Source organism: Poecilia mexicana, unplaced genomic scaffold (assembly GCF_051168715.1).
Source record: "Poecilia mexicana isolate PSO_F unplaced genomic scaffold, ASM5116871v1 scaffold_19, whole genome shotgun sequence".
Lineage (NCBI taxonomy): Eukaryota > Metazoa > Chordata > Actinopteri > Cyprinodontiformes > Poeciliidae > Poecilia > Poecilia mexicana.
Genome location: NW_028263388.1, coordinates 21302241 through 21321215, shown reverse-complemented (window position 1 = coordinate 21321215; position 18975 = coordinate 21302241). Strand labels below are relative to the sequence as shown.

At 38.1% G+C, this 18975-nt stretch overlaps 1 protein-coding gene and 1 long non-coding RNA gene across 6 annotated transcripts in view; one reads left to right on the top strand and one right to left on the bottom strand.

Annotated features, from left to right (window-relative positions):
* afap1l2 (actin filament associated protein 1 like 2) overlaps positions 1-18975 on the top strand; it is a 55013-nt gene that overhangs the window by 33853 nt on the left and 2185 nt on the right. For 3 of the 5 annotated variants that reach the window (XM_088001039.1, XM_088001041.1, XM_014973149.2), the window contains exons 5-15: positions 6479-6608; positions 9139-9350; positions 11919-12098; positions 12190-12276; positions 12410-12494; positions 12607-12711; positions 14034-14245; positions 16097-16242; positions 16328-16439; positions 16535-16780; positions 17885-18143. In XM_088001039.1, coding sequence (XP_087857165.1) covers positions 6479-6608; positions 9139-9350; positions 11919-12098; positions 12190-12276; positions 12410-12494; positions 12607-12711; positions 14034-14245; positions 16097-16242; positions 16328-16439; positions 16535-16780; positions 17885-18143 — 1774 coding nt within the window. The remainder of the gene's footprint in view (positions 1-6478; positions 6609-9138; positions 9351-11918; positions 12099-12189; positions 12277-12409; positions 12495-12606; positions 12712-14033; positions 14246-16096; positions 16243-16327; positions 16440-16534; positions 16781-17884; positions 18144-18975) is intronic. The other 2 variants (XM_014973156.2, XM_088001040.1) reach the window with 1 other exon arrangement.
* On the bottom strand, positions 3184-17914 carry LOC106907472 (uncharacterized). The gene is made up of 5 exons (XR_015761531.1): positions 17776-17914; positions 16646-16823; positions 16068-16560; positions 4181-4402; positions 3184-3836 (listed from the first exon to the last, which is right to left on the bottom strand). It is a non-coding gene; the product is annotated as an uncharacterized LOC106907472 (long non-coding RNA).

Below are 18975 nucleotides of genomic sequence, written 5' to 3'. Positions count from 1 at the left end.
ATCTATTTTGCAGTCTCATTAAGGGGATGTTTCTTCAAGGGAGGGCAAAAAGCATTTAGACCCCTAATCTGAAACAGGAATTTCTAACTTGGTGCTTAGATGAGCTGTTTCTGTAAAACTCTGGGTAAGTTTCTGACTAACCTAACCCACCCAGATCCTCTTCTGAAGAACCAGAGTGGGCTTGGACGTTCCTGTTATTGGACTTTTTTAAAAAGAGAGTTCCCTCAGTTAATTGGGTTTTTTTACTGTTACTTTTATTTACTCCATTGCCACTTTGATGAAAAGAAAACATCCATCTCAATCATGAGGTAGTCATAGTAATAATTTTATTAGGAAAAAAATCCCAATAAAACTAATAAAACTTATTTCTTATTGAGTCCAAGGTTTGCACCATTTACATCACTGGATGATGACAGGGGACCACCGCCTATTGCTTTTCTGTGGAACATAATTCAAATTAATGTGGGAAATTTGTCTATTTATGTATTTGATCAAAAGACGGAGGATTTCCGTTTCTGCTGTAGTACTAAGACAGTTTTCACTCTGCCTACTAAAGCATGTTTGGTATTTGAATTATTAAAATAAGCACTTGTAAGCATTTAGAGGGCACCTCAGGTGTTTGTGGATTTCAGCTGTTCGCGGGCGAATAATGGGTAAATGTGTAAATACTTTATTAAAATTGAAAATATGTTATTGAACGAGAAAATAAATGCAATCTTTAGATATTATTGAACACAATGTGTAATATAAGAAGGGCAAAATATATCAAATGAAAACATTTTGCAGTTTTTCTTTTTCTCTTTTGATTGTATTTGGCTCAAGTGCAACATCCACACCTGATTAAATTCAACTTCTGGGTGTTTGGTACAATAAAAGCCTTAAACATTCAGATAACTTTAGTTGCTCCTTTAAAGTTCCTCAACCGTCTTTTAATCAACTGACTGGTGCAAACATAATGTATGTTGCAACATCAGGACTGCCTCAGAAAATGCCTGTTTATGTCGTCATCTTCCAGCTTGTTAGTTGTTTGTTTGCATAATATAAGTTCCTATCATTTCATATGGAAGATTTTGCATAAGATTTTTTGATGTACACAGAGTACAGGGAAACAAATGACATAAATACAAAACCTTCAGCATGGCGGTTCTAAAGCAAACCCAGAATATGTTTTTATGATTCGGCTTTCAGGTGACTTTTAGTAATTAACATTATTCCTAAATTTAGCTTCATGACAATTACACCAGGAGTTTTATTAAACTGAATGTGAATAATTATATTTACTTTATTAAATTAAGTCTAGATTTATTTATTTTTATCTGTTTTAATTTAGGTAATAATGTTAATTATTTTAGGTTTTGTTTGTATCTCAATATCAATGTTATCTGACCCTTAAAGCGAATCAGCTGCCACACCAAATCAGTTGTATTTGAAAAAGTTTCAGGCTCCACCTTTAAAACTGATGAATAACCAAAATTTATCTTAACTCAGGATTTCATTCTGTCTCAAACAATAGATGTGACCTAAAACAGTAACACTTTATTTGAAGGGGGGTGAATAAGACTGTCATTACATTGTCATAAACATGACATAACACATGTCATGAACATGAATAAGCCTTCATGAATATTTATGACTGTTGTCATAAAGCATCATTCGGTAAATTACGACACTTTTAATACAAAGTTGACATTATTCAAAATGTCTTTGTTATGACAACTTGACATTAACCAAGAAATCATTACTGTTTAAACTTTACCTTTAATAACATAAAGTTACCTCATTTTGAAAGTGCAATCAGTAATACTTTTATAACAAATTTATATCAGTAATGATTTCTTGGTTATTTACCGAATGACACTTTATGACAACAGTCATAAATATTCATGAAGGCTTATTCATGTTCATGACAGGTGTTATGTCATGTTTATGACAGTGTCATGACAGTCTTATTCACCCCCCTTCAAATAAAGTGTTACCCCTAAAACTAACAGAAAACCAGCACAGCATTGATGGCGACGGCTACATTTGCTGATGTTTGCATTCTGAACCATTGAAGGACCCTCTAACATAAAACTGCTGTTCTCCTCTTTTTGCTGCGATGAAAACACTTTTCGTCCCACGCCCGCCTTTGGTGGATCCTTTCCTGCGCGTTCTGGCATGCGGGCTATTAAGCCGAGTCGTCGTCACTGTGACTGCGTGCAGACCGTGACATGACGCCACGTATTATGACAGCTTGCTGCATCTGCTGTGCATTACTGGAAATGTGTGAGATGGTTGACCTGATATTGTGGGAACAGCTCACAAACAGGGACCTCTCTGATTAAAGGGAGTGACAGGAAGGGTCTCTGACAGCCCACATTAGAAATGATGATTTTTATGATTTTTATTCATAGAGACAAATATGGTTTGTTTTAAGTATGTGGCTCAATTTAAAAAATAAAAAATAAACTTTTTACAGATTGGTTATGCAGCAACCTCAACACTTTTTGCATCCCTGTTAAATATGTGTAAAAATGCATAAAACAAAACAAAATCACCAGTGTCACATTTATTAAAGCCTTCAACAATTCTTACTACATGAAAGTAATCAGAGTGTCCAGGCATTTTAAATTAGAAATCAGCAACTTTCATTTTCCTACAGTATGAAGATAATGTGATAAAGAGGCCCACTTCTCTTAGCCACAAGTTAAGTTGATCTCTCCACCACAACCCATGAGCAGGATGGTAGGGCAGGGAGGGAAAAACATCTCCAAACCTCAGGGTGAAGTCTCCATAACAACAATCCGACGTCATTACTCCAAACAAGCTTGTTGTTTGGGAGGCATCTGGACGAAACAGCCGTCTCTGTCGTAGCGTATAAACATGTGGAGTTTGTTGAACTCTCCTGGAGATTTTAACTAGAGCCTTGGTCTCTGGTCATATGAGACGAATTGGACGTTTCATTCAACAAAAACCAGGTGAGTTGGTCATGAAACGCAGGATGCATATGCAGAAATGAACCTTGTGTTCACCGTTAAGTGTTTTCCAAAGTAATTTTTTTGAAACACCTGGACATTTGAAATATAAACTCGGGTTTTCGGTAGAGTACTGATCAAAACCACGTGGCCAAATTCCACATGTGGAAGTGTTTTTCAATTAGTTTAAAGTGTCACCAACAAGGGTGCTAATAAATGAGACAGTGGGGAGTGTGGCAAAAACTTTATTTTTCTGTTAAATTGGGATTGTTCTTAGGATTTAATGTTTTCTCAAATTAAAAATTGGATTATTCTAAAATGTTCAGAATAACCATCCTGAGGAGAATCTATTTCAACCACCAGCGTTTCTGATCTGAACCAAATATTTCCAGTTTGTTCAAATCTGTTTGTTCATCAAAACTTCTCTGTGAGTTTTACAATAATTTGTAAGTTTTACAGGAACTCAAGCGAAAGTAAAAGAATGCAGGAAGTGTGTCCAGACATTAGTGGTGGGAGGAAAATAGTTTAGAAATGTCATTTAGGGTCTCTGAGAGTTCACCGTAAATCTCTATGAAAATACAAGCTGCCTGCATCAATGCTGGCTTTATTCCACACAAACAGATTATCTGAAATGCTTTTAACCTCACATCATCCCTGTAGTCGTCTGCATATTTGATTTCTATCTGGAAAATACCTTAATTTTTGATCATATCACATCATCATAAAGGAAAGAATAGATTCCACTTTTACTCGAAGGTTTCCACCATCCTTGTTTTCACGTCTGCCAGACTAAACTTGTGTATCTCGGATCTTCTTGCCACTTCGGTTACCTCATCCCATGAAAGCCTGTGGACACAAGTCGATGGGATAGACCTTGTTTTCCTGCGGAGAGATGTAGGAGTTATTCCAGCACAGAGTGGGAGTGAGAAAGTGATCTTTGAAGAAATGACTAATCATGTTTTGAACGGAGAGATTGTTGCGCAAAGATAGGTTGATGCATACAAACATCTGTGTGCAATGTCGCAACACAATAAGCACTGTGCAGAAATTCAAGGAAGTATTTTTCATGCCTTTTGTGTATCTTTCTCTGATTGTATCTTTGCAAGGAATTCAACACTGCAGCAACATTTAAATGCTCTTGAATCACTAGTTATGTCAGAATTTGCTGCCTTAAACAAGTAAAGTAGTAAAGTGTGACTGAGCATTATTAAGACCAAGGAACACACCAGTTAGCAGCTCATAGCAACGCACAGGTGTTGACAGAACAACTTTTTCATCCATCCATCTTTTGTCTTCTGCTTAATCTGGTGTTGGGTCACAGGGGCAGCAGTAGAAAGGCCCAGACTTCCCTCTCTTGAGCCAGCTCCACTAGGGGAATCCCACAGTGTTCCCAGAGTGTCGTTCACTCCATAAATCTGGCCTTTACAGAAAGGTTGTGAGAAGAAAACCTTTAAGAGAAAGACAAAAGAAGTCATGATTCCAGGTTGCTACAATCCGTATAGGGGGAATAGCAAACATGTGGGAGAATGTGGTGTGGGAATGATTTTCTTCAGCAGGGTAGCTGGTGGGAAGATGGATGGAGCTAAGTGCATGGCAATCCTGGTGGGAATTGCCATGCACTTCCCACCAGGAAGTGCATGGCAAAAGAGTTGAGCCTGAGGCTGAAGATCAACATTTGATTATGCAGAACATTCAGCTACAGCAACAATCGAATGGTGCAGATTAAAACGCATACATGGATTAAAATGACCTAGTCAAAGTCTCAACTTAGTCCCAATAGATAACACTGGGTTACGAAAAAATGTTTTTTGGAAATTGTCTGTTTTTTCAACTGAATTAGGACTATTTTGCACCGCTGAATCCAAAAATGACATAATTTTTTCTTAATCAGGTCAGGTTTTTATTCAGCAACACTTCATGTGAAGGGATCTGCATAAGACTGACATGACGCTGTCATAAATATGACATAACACCTGTTATGAACATGAAGGAGTCTTTAGTAATGTTTATCACTGTTGTCATGAGCTGTCATTCGGTGAATAATGACGCTTCTGATGCAAAGTTGCATTAAAAGAGCCATCTTTACATGAAGGTGCCAATATTTACCCAATTATGCAACGTTTGCACTTTTAATAGACTTTTAGTGCAACTTGTAAAGCAACTTTGCATTAAAAGTGTCCGTATTTAATGCAAATACTAATTTGATTTAGAGAATCTCAATCTGATGACTAAATTGATGACATTATCAGTTCATTTCCATTAAACATTCATTTCCATTTCCATTCTCATCCAAAGAAGGTTGTAGGAGAAAATAGTGTTTCCTAACAGAATGTATTAACTGAATGTCACAAACTTGGATTTCTGTGAATTGAATAATAAACACTTTTAAGGTTAAGTACATGTAAATTAAACATTACGTCATCGTCTCTCCTGCTCGTCACTCATTGATCCCAGATCCTCAGGAAACCGATCCAGATGTGAGAACAAGTCATGCATTTTGATGCTCGTGTTGCATCCATAGCTCAGAAAGTTGACCTGATTGAATAAAACCAGTGTGATTTTTGGATTCAGCACATCAAAATTACCCTGAAACAGTTAAAAAAACAAAGAAAATCTGAAATTCTGACTATACTTTTGAATTGATGCCAACAGGTACTCTTCATTTCTGTCCAATATGACTGACAAATGGATAAAAATGTCTTTTTCTAGATGTACACAGCTGGTAAAGATCTCACCTAGAAAGACTTGCTAATCCTACGGAGCATCGACTCAGACTGGCTGAACACACTTTTCAGATTTTTATTTGTGAGAAACTTGGCAGACAAGTATAATTTATCTTGCACTTCACAATTATGTGCTTGTTTCTATTGGTCAAAATATAAAAATATTTGTGGCGTGAGTGCTTTTGTAAGCCGTTGTATAGTCTAAAAATCACAGCTTGTTCAGATTCGTCCATTAGGATGAATTCTTCAGGATTTTCCAAGCCATTATTCCTTGGAAAGGCAGAATAAGATAGATTCTTGTGATAACAGATGTCTGTGAAATGTGTTTTGGACCATGTAGCTAATTTACTGTCTTTGGTTGAGTGCTTGGCATGGGGCAGACAGACGGTCTGCCACACAGGAGTTGACAAGAGAGACAGAAGTGAAGCCAGACTGCTGATTGATTTCAGGAAAACCCGCTGGGTGCACACACACGCGCACGCCCACACACACACGTCACACTTCCTTCTCCTATGTCTATGCTCTCACACACTCTCCCCTGAAGGCAGAGTTTTGCTCTCTAGTGCACTGGGTCAGACAAGGATTGGTTACACGAGGAATTCCCTACTTACTCCTAGCTGGATTAACGATAAGTTCAGGCTGCAGGAATAAAACATGACTAATAATAAATGCGTGAATGTGTGCGATTTTTTGTTTTGTTTTTACATTTATTCACCATCCACACATAGTTCAGACGTACTGATGACAGATTAAATGGATAAACTTTTACAAACTATTTCAACTAACTGAATTTTTCAACAGATTTCTCTTGTTTGTCAGGGCGTAGTGGGTCGGGAACCGTTCCCCTTGCCTCCAATTCCAGCCCCAGCCTGTATAGATCCTTCAGAGAGTTACTATGAGGAGGCGCAACCCTATGAGGAAACGACCAACGGTAAGGTCCTTTGCAAAATATTTCAAGATTTCTTTACACTTTCCGCAAAACCACCAAGAGTTGCACTTTTTAGCATTTAGTGACATCTAGTGGCAAATTAGTATAATGCAACCAAATAAAAAACGACAATTGGATCATTTTAAATGTTATGTGAAGCTGCATTTGATTCTACTTCAAAGAAGAGTCTTTTTATTAAAGATTTATCTTATGTAAGCAATTATCGCATAATATTTCAGAAAATAACAATAAAATTGTTTTATACGTGGAAGACTCTATACTCATAAAAATGTTACCGGTTACCGTATGTGCAAATAATGCATTTGTAAAATCTGTATATTTATGTTGGCAATAGATTTCTACCTAATAGTACACACATCTACTTCTTTACTGAGCTGAACATCATATTTATTGTGTTTGTACGAAAACAAAACAAATAGATAAAGCAAATAATGCAGAAAAACACCAACAACTCAAATATAGTTGAGCTACATGTTATGTAAAACTTGTGAGGAAGTTTGGTTTGATGTAACAACAGAAATAAGCTGAAATAAACGTCTTAAATATTAGAAACTTCTTGTTCTATTCAACCCTAAATCCAAACTAATCCAAGCTGCATTTTGGAAAAACTTGAGTTTATTAATTGTTGCTACACTGGTGTCCTTAACAAATTATGCTTTCAAACACTCTAGTTACACGTGTACCAGCAGAGGTTGGAGCTGAGTTAATTATTCATGAATGCAGATAAACTGTTCATTAATACAGCTATCACTTTGTTTTATAGACTCAGCGGCCATCTTGGGATTTTCAGCTCTGGTTTAGTGAGGAAGTAATTACTTTTAAATAAATCACTGATTGTTGACACCCCGGGTGATAATACTTTACAATTCCTTTAGCCAAAAGGGCAGCACTTGGTTTTCTGTAACATTGGGATCTTTGACCACCAAAGGAGTCTTGTTCTCCTTTTCAGCTCATCATTTTCTACAGTGTTTGGTTCTGGAGTTTGAGACAGTCATGAAAAAAAATTGCTTTTCTGTCATTGCAACAATTTCTGTGTTAATTTGACTAATGTTCCAGCTGAAATACCCAAAGATAACCCTATTGTTGGTTTTCTTGTACACACCATCAGTTATTTACCTAAAATCTCCTGGTGTTTCTTTTGTTTTGCACCAGAACCACCTCCAGTGGTTACGCTATAAAAACTCAATTTTAGCCACGTCTGACCGAAGTCCCAATTAAAATCCCAGGATGAGGAAAGAAACTCCACTGGTTTGGATTTGTTATGGTGGGGTAGAAAAGGCTTTTTCCTGGCATTCCCACAAACAGCTGGTTTGCACATAGCATCTTTTGGTTTGGTCCGCAGGGTTGACGATCTTGAGCTGCCATTCTTGGTTACAGTCCTCTAACACTGGAGATTTTTACCTCTCTTACCATCCTGGTCTCTGTGCATATTTTCCAACATTTTACTTGTTTTTAAATTTTCCTAAATTACTGCTCAACTTTTTTTCAAGGATATTTCTTTTAGAGGATTTGTTAGGGGTACCAATCAATGGGAGGATGTTGCCTTTTCTGTGAACACTGTAAAAACAGAAAATCTTACCAAGCAATTTGGGCCTAATATCTTAGTACACTTGAAATTAGATAAAACTAACTTACAAATAACTTTTCAGCAAAAAATATGAGCTTTTTGTAAGTTAATAATTCCTTAAAATTGCAGAAAAAGTACTTGTTCCAGATTATTTGGCAGATTATTTTTCACGTAAGTGAAATAATCTGCAATATTAGGGTATTACTAACTTAAAACAAGTTCTTACATCTTGCTGAAAAGTTGCTTGTAAGTTAGTTTTGTCTTATTTTAAATGTAGTTAGACATTTGCACTAGAAACTAGACCAAAAAAATTAAATCTACGATAATAATGGGGTAGGTTTATTAAATCTACTTCATTGTTGTTAGATCTGTATTTTTTTATAAATGCATTTAATTCCTTATGTTCAACTGATACTTTTTATTAAAGAAAACATCCCATATTTCCTGTCTTCTTAAGGGTTTTTTTGATACTGTGCAGATCTGGCGCGGTCTGGCCTCCTCTCTGAGCCCTGGACGAGAGTGCTCAGCTCAGACTGTGTGGTTTATGCCGTTATCACCGGGGGTAGATGAGACTCCTGTGTCTCTGTGGCATGTCTGCTCTTGTTTTTATTTTGCCTCTACCAAAACACGCATGGGGAAACCAGCATGGTCGGAGCGTGGCATGTTAGGGAGCTGCCGCCATTAATCAGACTTATCAGTTTCCTGAATGTGTCCTTTTCACTTGTCCTCATTTTCCTGCCAATCATCCATCTGTTGTTTAAAATTCATCCGTCTGCTTAAGTTTTGTGAGGAAATGCTTCACTCAAGAGGATCAGGAGATCGGACATTAAGCTCATTAACTCCTCCAAAACCATCCACCCCTTTCAGCTTGCTTTAAACAATCCTTTAAGCGACGCTCCTTCCAAAGTTTTAACTGTTGCCTCTGCGGGTTTTTTTTCCTCTTAGACGACGGAGACGCCGTCAGCAGCTCGTACGAGTCGTACGACGAAGAGGAGGTGACCAGAGAGAAGTCACCGTCAGCTCAGCACCAGTGGCCGTCAGCCGAGGCGTCTATAGAACTGATGAAGGACGCTCGAATCTGCGCCTTCCTGTGGAGGAAGAAGTGGCTTGGCCAGTGGGCCAAGCAGCTCTGTGTCATCAAAGATCATCGTCTTCTGGTGGGTTGCACGCTCAGTTAAAGACCAGCAGATGTTCTGTGTAGAACATCAGCTGTAGTGTGTTTCCCCTCTGTAATTAGAGGAATTTTAGATCAAACTAATGTGTAAGTTCAGCCTGAAAACCTAAATTACAAAATGTAATTTATTTTTCTGCTTGTATTGAAGTATCGAGATGATTTCTGTAAACAGTCATTATTTTGGGCAGAGGTTTGTCATTGACTTCAAGAGATTTCTCTGTGTCCTTCTGTTATTGCTGGTCAGTGTGCATTTCTTTCTGACAAGTTATTCTCACTATTTAACCTTTGTAATGACTTATTATCTTGGTATGCAATGTGTAAACTAAGGTAAGTTTGCTATTATGCATAGAAAACAGTTAACGAAAGCATGCCCAATTAATTTCTGAATAGTTTTAAGGTGTACTTTAATTATTTAAAGTGGAAAACATAGACAAGTTCTATTAACTTTACTTCGGTTCTCATAACCATCTTTCAGAGAAGAAATGACCACAATTTTCAAGAGATTCCTGTTTATTAAAATGTTCATTAAATAGTAGATTATTAAACTTTTAGGTCAGTCTTTGACTATATCTGTTTATCAGATTAAACATATTTAAAATGGTTGCAAGATGAATGTTTCTTCTCTTTAAAAATAACTTGTTGGCACAGCTTAGGGTTGGATATGTGCTTCTGAAGTAAAGACCTTTTGAACAGTCACCTTAAGACAGACAAAACTAAATTAGAAAAGTTTGACCGTTATTCACAGTGAACCAAACTGCATATCAGGCCAAAGAGCACAAACCACTGTAAGGTGGTAGAGGAAGTGTTGATCTGGGCTTTTTTTGCTGCTGTCAGACTTTTATTCCATCCAGTCAGGGTTGGCGATGGACTAAACTTTTTACCCAAATGTTTCAGAGTGGTGTGTGACCATCTGACAGCTGAAAATTAGTCAAGACACCTGCTACTCTGTCAACTAATAACATCCCATTGGGTTTATATTTAAGTCACACATCAATGCCTAAATAAGTGACCCAAAAAAGCCACATTTTAAATTTGTTTGTCCTCATTTGGCAGAAATGCTTTAGCAATTAGGGCTGTTGTAACCAATATTTTTAGTAATCGAGTATTCTACCGATTAATCGAGTAATCGGATAAAAAGATTTTGATAAAATAAAATATTGGTATCCAATTTTTCATATTTGACCATCCCTAACAATAACTTTTATGTAGTTTAGAAAATTAACCTGTTGCAATAATAGCTCACTTTCTAAGTGAACCTGAAGAAAAGTTATACAAAAATATTAAATTATATTCAATTTAACAAAAAAAGAGTTTGAGGGACATGAATGTGTTAGAAATAATCTAAATGTCTATTTATTCTTAGAGGCAAGCAGGTCAGCAGCCGCAAGAATCTGCGAATATCATTTTAAAAGTTTTAGTTTTCCATTCAGAGCTTCTTTTTCTGAATGGAAAAAGAATTCAGAAAAAGAAATCACATATTTGTGATTTGTGCTCACAAATCACAAATATGCTTAGAAAAAATGTCTATACTCCAGCGTTTAGTTTATGTATTCCTTTTCAGTCAGTTTAATAAATGAACTCTCACCTTCACCAGCTATGTACCGCCACGATACGCTTCACCACCCATTTGTTGCAACCGGGATGGTGGTAAATTTATTTTTCCGGTGTGCCATTCTGAACCGACCACCAGGTTGCCGTACTCCAGGCAGCACGCCAGTCTTTTTAAGGATGCTTATTGGTCCCCCAAAAACAATTTTAAAAAACCAGACATTATTATAAATCAATAAAATTCTCCCAGACCAAACTTTAAAATGTTACTTTATGCTGCTAACGCTTAGCTTTTGTCAACAATTCGTATGCGGAAGTGAGAGCGCTGCGCAACGCAAATAATGACCCGGCCGCAACACGGTGCGCTAAATAATAAAACGTAATTTAACAAAGCTTCGATTCGTTTCCTCGAATCATTCGAGGAATCGTTACAGCCCTTTGTCGAGTTCTTGAAAAGAGAAAGTATTTTCTTTTTAAAAAGAACAAATTTGAGGGCTTAGGTTCACCAAAGTTTTCTCAACAAAATAAAAACCACAGGACCTTTTGGATAACACCTTCAGGACAGACGAGACCAAAGCAGGGCTGCTTGACCACAGTGCACATCATGTTTGGTGAAAACCAAGCTGCATGCGGCATCAAAGACCACATGCTAATTGTAAAGCACAACGGTGAATGGATGAGGATTTTTTTTTTTGCAGCTACAAACCTTGACAGATTTCCTGTTGGTGTTTACTGTGAACTCCAGGTGTTTTAACCAAATGTCAGCCCAGCTGACAAACGATTTGGATATCAATAACTGACAGTTGTACCGTGTGCTGCAGTGTTTTTCTCAAAGTCCAAACCCACAACGTGACTGAAACGTAATGAAAGATCCTTGAGAAAGTTGAGTGCAGACAAATGCCCACAAACCTCAATAAATTACTGCTACGCTGTAAAACTGGAGAACATGCTGTCAGCACGCACCGTAGAGATGAAGTCACCCTGGTTTCTTTATTTTTCTTAGTGCTACAAAAGCTCCAAGGACCAGACACCACTGCTGGACGTTAGCCTGTTGGGCTGCAGTGTGATATACAAAGAAAAACAGCCAAAGAAAAAAGAGCACAAGCTGAAGATCATCCCAGTAGGAGGCGAGGCCATTGTGTTAGGCCTGCAGAGCAAAGAACAAACTGAGCAGTGGCTTAAGGTGATCAATTTTCTGTGTTTCTCTGCAATAATTTCAATTATTTTAAGGTTAAAGTGTGGGAAAAAACACATGGATGTGTTTTCCATGTTAGGTTATTCAGGAGATAAGTCCCAAGCCAGCTGAAAACTGTGATCCTCAACATTCTGCATCAGACTCCCCACGGCTTATTTGCACTAAGGTATGCTTGTTCTAATATTTTCTTTACATGTACTAGACCTCTGGAGTTCTAGATAAACCAGTGGGATCAAAAATCATTTATTTTTTGAAAAATTCGCTTTTGAAATTAATAAATTGTTCATACAAACACACAGGGAGATCTGAATGAGAGACACTCGCTGGCTTCAGAGAGTGGCAGCAGCACAGACAGCCACACAGAAACCACAGAAAACAAAGATGGTGAGTGGATTTTATTTTGGTAGTCAAACACATCCAACATTGGTTCAGGAAGCCATTTCTTGTATTTTCACATAAAAAAAATACCTTTTTTTCCCCCTCTTTGTCGCTATAGTGAAGAAAAAATATGGCCCAGGTTTAATGTTCAGCAATCTGATGAACATTGGGAAGAAAAAACCATCTTCGCTGGAGAGCCCCGAGAAAAGCGTCGACACCTCAGGTAACCACAGATCTACTTCACTCTGTTCCATTCATGCCTCCTAAAGTCATTCCAATTTGATGACTGCATTGGTGTTTTACTGACAAAAGTATTCTGCTTTATGCTCAACTGATGTTTTTTATAAGCAGTACTTTTTTTTGCAAAATTACAAATAGGCTGCTTTCACACTACACCCTGAAATGAGCCAATTCCAATTTTTTTGTCAAATCGTATTTTTTATTTTTATTTTTTGGCGTGATTGTTCATACTTCCAAATATAAGACTTGTATGTGATCTCCAGTGTGAACTGCAAAGGACCTGAAAGTGTCCCGCATGCGCAGTAGAGGGCGCACTAACGTCACGTAGAGAGCGTGCTCAGTGTTTGCGGAAGTAAACATGGATGCCAACAGTGGAGCATATTTTATGATTTTAAAGTTGTTGTCTGACCGGATCCAGCATATTAACAACTTAATCCTCATTATAGTCCGCCATGATTGTTGTTTTTCTTCCCGCTTGCCGCGTTTCAGGACGCAGAATGGTGACGTTTGTCGAGTATCAATGACGTTACGTTGGATGAATGCGACCTGGCCGTTCGGACTTGGGTCACATTTGAAAATATCAGATACGTATCGAATATCCAAGTGGATATTCGAAAAATATCCGACCTGAGTTGTTCAGACTGACGCATTACGGGAAGAGAAATTGGAATTGCGTCACTTCAGCCAGCAGCGTAAACGTAGCCATTGACAAAACTGCTGCTTATATAAACCAAGACAGTGAAGAAAATGTATCTTAGGGATGTTCTTTGCTAATAAGGCATTTGAATTTAAGCATATTGAGGTATATTTAGAGTTTGAACTATTAGAATATGCAATTAGAAGTGTTTTTAGAGGAAGTCTCAAATATTTGTGGATTTTGGTTACCTGCAAACGGTATGTTCGTTAATCACTATTGAATATTGTTCTCAGTTCTCATGTAACATAAAAGCAACATTGTTTTAACATTTTTTCTTCTAAAAATAAATCATCCACAGTCTTCATGAAAAGGTCGGCAGCAGGGGCAAGATGTTCGGGGCCACAATGCTAGGCTAATGCTAACAAGTTTTGATATGACTCCTTGATTATTCTACTTGTAACATCATAAACTGTGATTCTGGTTAAATGCAAAACATAAGAAATTGTGTACCTGTTTCACGAATTTAGTGGTTTGCTTGAAAGTCATAAAATGTAAATGGACAATGTTTCAGCTGCTTTCCTCCACAGTGACAGTCGTTTCCTGAGCTTTTAATATTTTCAGCTCTAAACAGATGCCTCCTGATGAAGGTTTCGTTTCTTTTTTTAAAGGTTACCTGAACGTTCTGGTGAACAGCCAGTGGCGGACCTGCTGGTGTCTCATAAAAAACGGACAGCTGTGGTTTTACCAAGACAAGGGGAAGAACAAAGTGAGCCAGCCAGCGGTGACCCTGGAGGGCTGCAGCGTTTTGCCCGACCCCATCCCCGAGCACCTCTACTCTTTCAGAATCGACTTGGACGGCACACAGATTGCGACATTAGAGGTAGATAAACGCTGCATTTCTCTCAAACAGGAGATTAAATAAACGCTTAAGACTTTGCACACTTTCTGTTACTTTTAACCTGACCACAGCACAGCGGTATTTCGCTGCATATGCTGATTTAGCAAACGTTATTGTAAATAGATCCTGACACCTGATCGGATGTGGTACGTTTCCTGTCCATGGCTCATTTTCTCATAAGAGCTGGCTGATTTAATGCTGATCTGACAAACAAGCAAAGTCTAAAACAATCCCTAACACCGACTTATTTTAAAAATACACATTCTGCCTGCATCTGACTTGGGGTATATGAGATATGCATTCACACAAGGGTGGTCCCGTGTGTGTGTGTGTGTATGTGTGTGTGTGTGTGTGTGTGGATGGATGGATGTGAAGGGTGTGGTTGTGCTGGGATTTCGGAGACTAAAGCTACACCCTCTTTCATTAGTCCTACAGTACCACCCAGCTGCAGTGCGTATTTTGTCATAGGCTCAGGAATTTATTATTTAGTCCTGAGGCCTCCTCCTTTTTTATTTTTCCAAACTAATCATTGGTTCAGAGAAACTGTATGTAGAGACTCAGAGGGGTTTTATACTTATGGTCTCATATAGTTCATGCACAAGGATCACTAAAGGTTAAACGGTTGTTTATATGTGTCTGGTCGAAATCTGCTACAGCATTATTAAAGCATGAAAACTTCAACCTATTTGGGGAGATTTTATGACGTCTACCAAACTGTAAGGAAGCTTTTAAAAGTATGACATGCAGTTCAGTTCAGCCTACTATAAATCTGAGAGCCACCGTTCACTGCGAGTAGAGGCTACATTTACCTATTCTTCTTGATAAAATGGCTGAACCTCAGTGATTTTCAAATAGGTTTGTGCTTTGATGTAGATTATCCTCATGTTGCTCTGTCTGAATCTGTATGTTTAGGGTCATCCTGTTGGAAGTTGAACCTCTGCCTTAGTTTTAAGTCTTTTTTTTCTGTATTTAACAAGTTTTTATCCTAGATTTCCATGTATTTAGTTTAATTCATTTAAAACTTGCTGAAGAAACCACAATGCTGCCACCTCCACATTTCATCGTGGTTATAGTGTGTTCAGGATGATGTGCAGTGTTGGTTTTCTGCTGCACATGTCCTTGCTCAAAGAAAAAAATGTTCAGTTTTGCTATATTCTGACAGAGCGCCGAGTCCTCTGCATTGGCGTGGGGCAAACTTTAAATGATAAATCATACAGTTTTCTTTCAAAAATGGCTTTCTTCTTGCCAATTGAGTCCAGTTCGGTGGAGTGCACAACCTGTAGACGTCTTCTTGATCGATTCTGCCACGTGAGCTGTGGATGTCTGCATCTCCTTCACAGACGCCACATCAATGTTGAAATATTGCTGAGGACAAAACCCTGCTTTAGATTTCTCCACATCGTTGCCACAGTCCTTTTTGTTCACCGATGTTCATTGAAAAACACGCAGATTAACTGGATTTATTCAAGAATTTCTTAATTTTATTTAGTGTTATCACATTGTAGGGGCACGAATGAAAGCAGATGCAAATTTTTCGCATTTTTATTTGTGCTCAACTTTGTGTTGGTTTGCCACATAATAAAATTCGACAAGCTACATTGAAGTTTGAAGCTGTAATGTTACAAAACTTGAAAAACTTGAGGGGTGTGAATAGTATTGCAACATGTTGAGAGTAGCAAACTGTTCACATCTTAAATGCTGTTGTAGCAATCGTTTGATTAATCCAAAGCGATGGATGGCATGTAACCATGTGGCTTTAGACCCAGGATGTTGCAAGTGCTTGTTTTGCATTGAGCGCACATACCTTCTTCCCTCCTCCCGTTCTTCTCCCAGGCGAAAACTTCAGCAGATATGGGTCACTGGCTGGGCCTCCTACTGTCACAGACGGGAACCAAAACGGACCCGGAGGACCTGACGTACGACTACGTTGACTCCGAAAGGGTCTGCACCATCGTCACCGCCGCAAAGACTTCCTTCCAGTAAGTTATTCACCCGAGGAGTCGCAGCTCTCCACTGCCATGGAACATCTGGCTGAGACTTTTGTTTGCCTGTGTTTCTCTCCAGCTTGATGCAAAGGAGATATTCAGAGTCAAATACGTACATAGACGCCCTCCCTTCTATTCCTCAAAACTCTGATGAGATTTACGATGACGTGGCATCAATAGCTGATCCCGAGGTAGGCTTAGATAATCTCCGCTATTTTCGGTTTCACTTTGACAACAATCATCCGGCTGCTTTCCATCACTAACATCCTACTCCCATATCGCGCAGGATGCTGAGGAGGATACCCAGCCGAGCTGTGAGGAAAAAAACAATCCCCAGGATCACAATGCAACACAGCCAGACAATGCCACAGAGCAAGACAGCAACAACAGAATTTACCTGGACCTGGTCCCGATGCGCTCCTTCCTCCACACGGCCTGCGGAGCCAAAGCTTCTCCGCCTCTCAAGGAACCTCCTAGAGTTTGTCCAATCCCTGGAGAGGGCCAGAAGGATTCCTCTTGCCAAGTTAAAGAGGTAGATAATCTAAGATTTGTCCCAGCCCTCATCCGCCGAAAGTCTAAACATCCCAAACAATAGATGTGAATTGGGAGTAGACATAAAATCCACAAAAACAAGGTCTGAAAGCTTTTCAGGTGAGAAGAAGAAAAGAAAATCTTTATCCTGGCATACTGATACTCCAGTTTGGAAAGTTTAAAGTAGAAAGGAGTAAAAACGATTGTGTAGGGAGTTAGCTAGAGCTAGTTTCTAGAAATAACCAGTACAAAGTCTACCATTGAGGAAAAATGTTAAATAATTAAATCTTTAACACGGCATTCAGAGCTTTATATGTTGAAGATTTTTTTTTTTTTTTGTGAAAGTAAAAAGTAGCTGCTGGAGATAAGCTCTTGATTTTTGTAGATTTTTTTCTTTCTCTTTCTTTGGACATTCCAGTAATAATAGAGCTGTGATCGTTCAGTCTGGGTGTTAGAAATGAATTCACTAGTTTTTCAGATTAAACGTTTCTCATTTTAGTTGTTTTGATGGAAAACATTTGTCCCAAAAACCTGATCACAATGGCAGGTGTCTCAGAATAAATATGTTTCTTTAAAGCTTTTAAAACAATAATGGTTAAGCAAGTTTGTACCATAAATGTTACAATAGATAGGAGCTGAAGTTACAAATGTTGGTGCTATTAAATTCCTGTGTAGTGATAATTGTTGTGGTCAAAAGCTGAAAAGTTTGGAAACTATTCGTCTGGATAAATCGATTTATCTGACTTTTTGGAGAACTATTGCTGAGTATCATCAATGTAACCATGAATATTTAGCAAATCCTGTCTAATGTTAAACAGAAAAGCATAAACAATTCATCATCCAGCTTTTTTATGTAATTTAGTCAGGCTGAGTATCATTAACAGAAGAAAGAACTTTTAACCCATGCTGTCATTATTAATTAAAATAATAAAATAAAGATGCAAAGCAAAGAAATGAAGACTTTCAGGCCTTAAGGTGGGATTGTAGTATAAATACCTGGATAAGTTTTATCGGAAAATCAATGGAGATTTATCCCATGCTTCAGCTTTTTTATGAGCTTCTTTCTGTACACTTAGATTAAATCAATCCATGCCTTAATCTCCAGGTCACTTCAACGAACCGTACCGAGCCAGAGTCCAGCCCTGTGTTAAATGGGCCAAATTCAGCGTCTTCCCCCAGCAAAGCAGAACAGCAGCGATCGCGGAGTCCCTCACAACCTCAGCCTGTCAAGACTCAAAGCCAGGAGACGTCAAAGAGGAGCAGCCTGGGCGTCCCACAAGCCTTCAGTTTGCCTGGAGCACAAAAGAGTCCAGCTGGGTTCCCTCACAGCCCACAACCAGCACGGCCAAAGGCTTACACCATAGGTAAGGTCCAACAACGACATCAAGATTTAGAGGCGGTACTGAGGTGGAAATGGTCGCCTTGTGTTCCTGAGTGATGTGGAATGGCGCCATCTGGTGGAAAGACTCACCCATTACAGCTTCAGGCGTTACAATCCGAACCCCTTCAGTCATTACTTTTCAGAGTTTTTTTATTCTTTTGTTTTAAAATAGAACTAAAAGCTGATTCATAGGTCAACATAATGTGCAGTTTTTCACTATATTCAACATAAAAATGACTGGAAAGTGCAAAATGCAAAGAATATTTCTGGCATTATTCAAGATCTGCAGATTTTGCCCAATCCCTCCCTTTCCAACCTTATTTAGGAAAATATTTAAAAAGTAAAGGTTTTAATGAACTGCCAGATAAAATAAAAACTAGCCAAAAGTGTTGCTATTTGTTTAGTTTGTATAATTCTCTCATTGTACCACATTTGGCATATTGTTTGGACATTTACGTCCAAAACAGATTTACAGCCGTTGTACATAATACAAGAAAATCTATTTGAATACTACATGAAGTGGGATATTGAGAACATACAACCGGTTATTTTTTTTAAATTCTGGGACCCTGTAAAAATGTAAAACCGCACAACTCGTTTACAGTAAGAAACATCAACTTCCACATAATATAAACAGTTTGCAAAAATGTTTTGTGACACAGACGGGCGTTATGATTTAATAAACAATGTATAAGAACAACCAAAAATAGTTTTTGTTTATCGGTGTGTGGGATAGATTTATGGAATGGATTAAATGAGTTCAAAAAGGTGCAAACATAAACCAGTTTTAAAAAACAGTTTAATATTGTTTAAAG